At 39.1% G+C, this 6318-nt stretch overlaps 1 protein-coding gene across 3 annotated transcripts; it reads left to right on the top strand.

Moving 5' to 3' along the window:
- LOC103960663 (transcriptional corepressor LEUNIG) lies at positions 1–6139 on the top strand. Of its 3 annotated transcripts, none has more exons than XM_018650749.2 (18): positions 1–160; positions 1095–1192; positions 1295–1404; positions 1525–1827; positions 1921–2009; positions 2118–2205; positions 2293–2359; positions 2528–2577; positions 2687–2980; positions 3094–3267; positions 3555–3797; positions 4032–4149; positions 4246–4355; positions 4539–4688; positions 4775–4930; positions 5039–5155; positions 5430–5636; positions 5731–6139. In XM_018650749.2, the coding sequence occupies exons 1-18, from the start codon at positions 123–125 to the stop codon at positions 5872–5874; spliced, it is 2556 nt and encodes an 851-aa protein (XP_018506265.2). In that variant the 5' UTR covers positions 1–122; the 3' UTR covers positions 5875–6139. The 3 variants fall into 3 exon arrangements, with proteins under 3 accessions (XP_018506265.2, XP_048423381.1, XP_009371419.2); XM_048567424.1 differs by having other exon boundaries at positions 3076–3267; XM_009373144.3 differs by having other exon boundaries at positions 2–160; positions 3088–3267.
- Positions 6140–6318: the final 179 nt, after the last annotated feature.

The following is a 6318-nucleotide window of genomic DNA, read 5'->3' as shown; positions in this document are numbered from 1 at the left end:
ACTCTCGTTTGCTTCCGCAGAACAAAAAAAGACAGAGCCTCCGACGTTCTACTTCATCATCTGCTAAGTGTCCCAAGTTTCGGATTTTCCTGCAGATTAAACTTGCTGCGAATATCTTAGTCATGTCTCAGAGCCAGACCAATTGGGAAGCTGATAAAATGTTAGTAATTTTGCACTGTAAAAATTTTCTTTTCTCCTAACGTTATTTTGGTCGAAAATTTTCTGGGGCTTTTCGTGTTCTTACTGCCATGGCGGCAACTTGGACTCTGGGGGTTTTTTGTAGTGAGTTTTTGGTTGTAGGGTTTTGGTGGGTACTATTGTTTTCTCATCTTTTATTCCAAATGGGTATTTTATGGTGTTTTGCTTTTTGGCATTTGGGTTTGTTTCACTTATGTTGTTCGTTTTCTCGCATAAATAACCATCCTTTCGGTTAAAGATTGAACCTTTGCTGTTGGGTTGTGGTAAATTTATGTTTTTCATGTTTTGCTGACCTTAATCTGTACTGGGTTGTTTGATTTTACATGTTTTTGCAAGCTATGTCGAGATATCCTCAATGTTTTTTTGTGTATGATAAGGTTGTGTTCTTGTTGTTGGTAACGCCCTGGCTGTCTGGCTCCCAGTTTTCTATTTTTTTCCTCATGCTCCAGGGAAAAAAGGGGAAAATAAGAAAGAAATTTAACTTTTCAGACTTGTATGGGGACATTGGGGATCCAAAAAGTTGCTTTTCTTACATTTTCTTAGCGGAAGTAAAGTAACATGTCTTTTGATGCTGTGAATTTTCTTAAAACAGCTTAAAATTTTGTTTCTCGTGTTTGATTCAGTTAGTTCTAGGAATTAAATAATTCGCTTCAACAAAATTTGACGTTAAAAAAGATAATTAGTGATAAGAATTTGAGTTTTCGGGGCTCAAAGATTTTTCACTTTTAATAGTTCCATTCATTTTCTTGGCACTGGATTGGTGGATTAGCATTATGTGAGATGTTGTTTCTGCATTTTGTACCTTCTGTCAATGTTATTTTCTGCAGATTCTCAAGTGTTAAGAGTTTTTTTGGATTCGTGACGTGTGGAAACATTATAATGTGTTTGGATCACAGGTTGGATGTGTATATCTATGATTACCTTATGAAGAGAAAATTACATGCTTCTGCAAAGGCATTTCAAGATGAAGGAAAAGTTTCTACGGATCCTGTAGGTGAGAATATACTTAAATCTGCCAAAGAAAAGAGATTCATTGTATATACGTGAATTTATACCTGAATTTAATTTAATTTCTTTGATTTTATGGTTGCTTCAGCTATTGATGCACCTGGTGGCTTTCTTTTCGAATGGTGGTCTGTCTTTTGGGACATATTCATTGCTAGGACGAATGAGAAGCATTCAGAAGCAGCTGCATCTTACATAGAGGTGTGGACTTAGATTTGACTTCATTCCTGGCTCTATTGTTTTTGCTGCCCTTGCAATATAGTTGGCATCTTTTGAATTTCTCCATTTTAAGTCGTTTCACTGTTTGTCTGGATGCGTTAGACTCAAGTGATAAAGGTGAGGGAGCAGCAGCAGAAGCCTCAGCAGCAAGATCAAATGCAAATGCAGCAGCTTCTATTACAAAGGCAGCAACAGCAGCAGCGACAACAACAACAACAACAGCAGCAGCCGCAGCAGCAACAGCAACAGCTGCGTCGAGATGGGACCCAGCTTCATAATGGCACTGCCAATGATTCTCTTTTGAGGCAGAACCCGGCAACTGCAAATTCTATGGCAACAAAAATGTACGAGGAGAGATTAAAGCTTCCACCACAGAGAGATGCTATGGATGATGCAGCTATCAAGGTAATGAGTTTTGCCATATTCCTCCGAGAGACTTTCTTTCTATGTTATGTTCGTTTAATCTAGTTACAAACTCACAATACATACATCATGCAGCAAAGGTTAGGCGATAATATGAGTCAGCTTTTGGATCCCAATCATGCGTCGATGATGAAAGCAGCCACAGCAGGTGGCCTGCCTCCTGGGTATTTCTCTTAAGATTCCACATTTATCATGACTCAGCTTTACGGTGTAACACATGTTCTCTGCATGCAATTGATACTTAGTATGAAAGTGGTTGAACTCCTTTACAGTCAAATGCTGCATGGTACACCTGAAGGTGTGTTGGGGAATCTTCAACAACCTCACAGTCGGAGTCAGCAACTTCCTGGTTCTTCACAGGTGATTATCATCAGTGATCTGTTTCCTTGTCTTTTATCCCTATAATTTGATTTTCTTATTGTGGGTGTGTTTTCTTTGATGAAACAGGACATAAAGAGTGAGATGATGAACCCCAGAGCTGTTGCTTCAGAAGGATCATTGATTGGTGCTCACGGTACTGAATCTACTGATTGATATCATCAGTTAGGACTCATATTTAATGCAGAAAATGCAATTTCCATTTCAGTTTGTTGCATATTTCATTGCTTGTTTATGTGTAGAAATCATTACTCATATTTGTGTTTAATTCTTCTCTTACAAATGATTCGTGTTTTCATTTTAGGATCAAATCAAGGCAATAACAATTTGACTCTGAAGGGATGGCCTTTAACGGTAGGACTGAATATACCCTTCCACTCTATATGATTGTAATGTATCTTTTCTTAGTGTTTCTTTCAAATTAGATAAACAGTGGTTTTCTGATTGAGTTTCACCTTTTTAGGGATTTGATCGGCTTCGATCTGGGATTCTTCAGCAGCAAAATTCTTTGATGCAGTCCCCACAACCCTATAATCAACTTCTGCAACAGCAGCAACTTATGCTAGCACAACAAAATTTGGCTTCCCCATCTTCCAATGACTTGGACAATAGACGGATGAAAATGCTTCTCAACAATCGAAATTTGGTTATTGGGAAGGATGGTCAATTAAGTTCTGTCGATGTACCTAATGTTGGATCACCAGTGCAAGTTGGTTGCCCGGTCTTGCCTCGTGGAGATGCTGACATGCTGATGAAGGTATCATTTCTTCGTCTACACTAGATTTTTTGAATAGCTTAACTATTACCACTAGATGTCAACTTCATGCTTCCTATAAATATTTGCTTATATAGCCAACCTATCAGTTACAGCAACAGCAGATGCAAAGCAACAATCAACAGCAGCAGCCATATTCGCAGCATCCGCTTTCAGGTCAGCATTCTCAGAATTCAAGCCAACACCTTCAGCAGCATGAAAAAATTATGGGTTCTAGCAGCATGGCGCCAGATGGTAGCATGCCTAACACCTTACAAGGGAATGACCAGGTTTTCTGTTACTGCCTATTGAATTCATGTTTTCTATAGCTATGTCCTTATTCTTATCTATCTTTTCTTTTCTTCAACTTGATCATTGCAGTAAAAACGTTCTTAGAAATATATTGTGTAGTTTGCATGCTTTAACTTCCATCCTACTTAACTGTTTTTATAATACTAAACTCATTTTCATCATATTTCTAGAGCCAACGGCTTTTTTTATCTGTATTTTCGCTGTGAACATGATTAGTGTTGAATACTGTTATATGAGATTCTCACTTTAGTTTTCCTTGTTTAAGGCTTCAAAGAATCAACTTGGGCGAAAGAGAAAGCTGCCAGTGTCATCTTCGGGTCCTGCCAATAGCTCAGGGACAGTTAATACCACAGGGCCATCTCTCAGTTCACCTTCAACGCCTTCTACTAACACGGCAGGAGATGTCATGTCTATGCCAACTTTACCCCAAAATGGTGGTTCGTCGAAGTCTCTACTTATGTTTGGCTCTGATGGCTTGGGCTCACTTGCATCAGCGCCAAATAAATTGGTTAGAAACTTGAAATTATTTTATCTAACTTCTCTGTATTGATTGCATTTGGGATGACTTAATTTGTGTTACCCCAAGTCACTTGTAGTGGGTATAACATGCTCTTAGAGACTTGACTCACCTGTGATTTTCTTATCATTAATGTGCCCTTTGCGAGAAAACGTAGAAAATTTACTTATCAGGGATTGTTCTTAGAACTTCATTGGCAATCTGTAACTGAGCTATATATTGCAGACTGATGTAGACCGTTTTGTGGACGATGGATCTTTGGAGGATAACGTTGAGTCATTCTTATCACATGATGATGCTGACCCTAGAGGTAGAGTCGTTCGGTGTTCAGATGTCAGCAAAGGTATGAACTTTGTTAATTATGTCAGAAGATGTATGTCTTGGTTTCTTCATGCTAGAAATGTAACAAAAGGCTTTCTATATCTTCTTGATGAAATAGGCTTCAGTTTTACGGAAGTCCAGCTTATTCCTGCAAGTACAAATAAAGTTGAATGTTGCCACTTCTCTTCAGATGGAAAATCACTTGCCACTGGTGGGCATGACCGAAAGGTAAGCCTAGATCGAAATTTCATATAGATACTGTGGGCATGAGCAACTTAAATTGCTATCTGCTCCTGTTTTTCAAAGAAGTGTTGCAAATATGAATGGTTCAAGTTTGATACTGTTTTTGTTGATCATATGGTTTATATAAACACACAATACTCGTGATTAATTGATTATTTTGTGGTGCAGGCTGTATTGTGGTGCACTGAAACTTATAGTGTCAAGTCTACACTTGAAGAGCATTCTCATTGGATAACTGACGTTCGCTTTAGTCCTAGCATGTCAAGGCTTGCTACATCTTCTGCTGACAAAACCGTCAGGGTTTGGGATGCTGATAACGTGGGTCGACATTTTTGTTTTTTCTTAATTCAATACAATGCCGATAATGTTTCATGCAATTGATGATTTGATGTTAATTTGTGCAGCCTGGATATTCACTACGTACTTTTACGGGACATTCTACCACTGTCATGTCGGTGGACTTCCACCCCAGCAAAGAGGACTTTCTCTGCTCCTGTGATAACAACAGTGAGGTACGGTACTGGAGTATCAAGAACGGTAGTTGTGCTGGAGTTTTCAAGGTATACAACTTGGTGTTAATTTGTCTGCTCTATATACGGATTACCAGAATTCTATTTCTCCGTTTAGTAAATCCATTTGTATTTAATAATGTTACCCTATTTTTTCAGGGTGGTGCAACTCAGGTGAGGTTTCAACCGCGTTTTGGAAGAAACCTTGCTGCTGCAGCAGATAATTTCGTATCCATCTTGGATGTCGAGACACAAATTTGCAGGCTTAAGTTACAGGTTTCTTATTGACTTCCTGTTATTTTTATTAGTTTTGGTATTGATTTTAAATTGTTAGGATGGGTAGTAGTGTCCACGTTTGGGCTCTAGTGAAACTGTGAAAGTATATGAAAACAAGATTACTGTGTTATTTTGCCTGGACACTCTTTTCTTTACAAACCTCAAAATATATGAATCAAAATCTTACGATTACCGTCCTTGTTTCTTAAACTTTCCTAACCATCATGTTCATCATGATTACTTTCTGATTTGTTTCTTGTGGTATTTATCATAGGGTCATAAAAGCACTGTCCATTCTGTGTGCTGGGATCCTTCTGGCGAGAATCTAGCATCAGTGAGTGATGATTTGGTGCGAGTGTGGACAGTTGGTTCCAGCTGCAAAGGGGAATTCATTCACGAGTTGAGCTGTTCTGGCAACAAATTCAATACGTGCGTGTTCCATCCTAGTTATCCTGCATTGTTGATCATTGGCTGTTATGAGGTAAGTCATAACTTCTTTACCTTTCTATTACGCGGTGACTTGCTCTTATCGAAGATGCTAAGCGGATTTTTGTTTTGATGTGGTGTGAATTCAGAATTTGGAGCTTTGGAACATGGCCGAGAACAAGACAATGACTCTGCACGCTCATGACAAGCTAGTGTCTTCTCTGGCGGTATCAAGTGCTACGGGGTTAGTTGCTTCAGCCAGCCATGACAAGTGCGTCAAGCTCTGGAAGTGAGTCAGTGTTTAGATGCTTTAGTTGTTTATATGGTTACTGTGTCGTAGCATGAAAAAAAAGGCGCTTTAGATCTTTAGTTTAACCAACCCCAGTTAACCGATACAAGAATTTTGTTGCCCCGGGCCTAACTGCGATATCAAAACGATCTCAATCGAAGAATCTTGTTCAACATAAGGGGATTATATGTAAATATATTTTCGGCCAAAGGAAATATCATCAGATGTATGCTACTACAGCTTGTGTGCATCTGTCTGGATTAGTTCAAGCTCCTTTGTCGAAATATGTTGCTTTGTACCCAAGGTACTCTGTCCATGTTACCGGAGATAGAGCGGACGATTGTGGTCAATCAACGGTGATATCTCCACGTCCATTGGCGGGCCATAGAAGTATGCGATCGAAATCCGATGGTGTGGTTTGTTCACAACTGCACAATGCACAGCAATC

This window comes from the organism of the source record quoted next, unplaced genomic scaffold (assembly GCF_019419815.1).
Source record: "Pyrus x bretschneideri cultivar Hongxiangsu unplaced genomic scaffold, Pyrus_bretschneideri_v1 Contig44, whole genome shotgun sequence".
Taxonomy (NCBI): Eukaryota; Viridiplantae; Streptophyta; class Magnoliopsida; order Rosales; family Rosaceae; genus Pyrus; species Pyrus x bretschneideri.
This window is presented reverse-complemented; position numbering and strand designations above follow the sequence as displayed.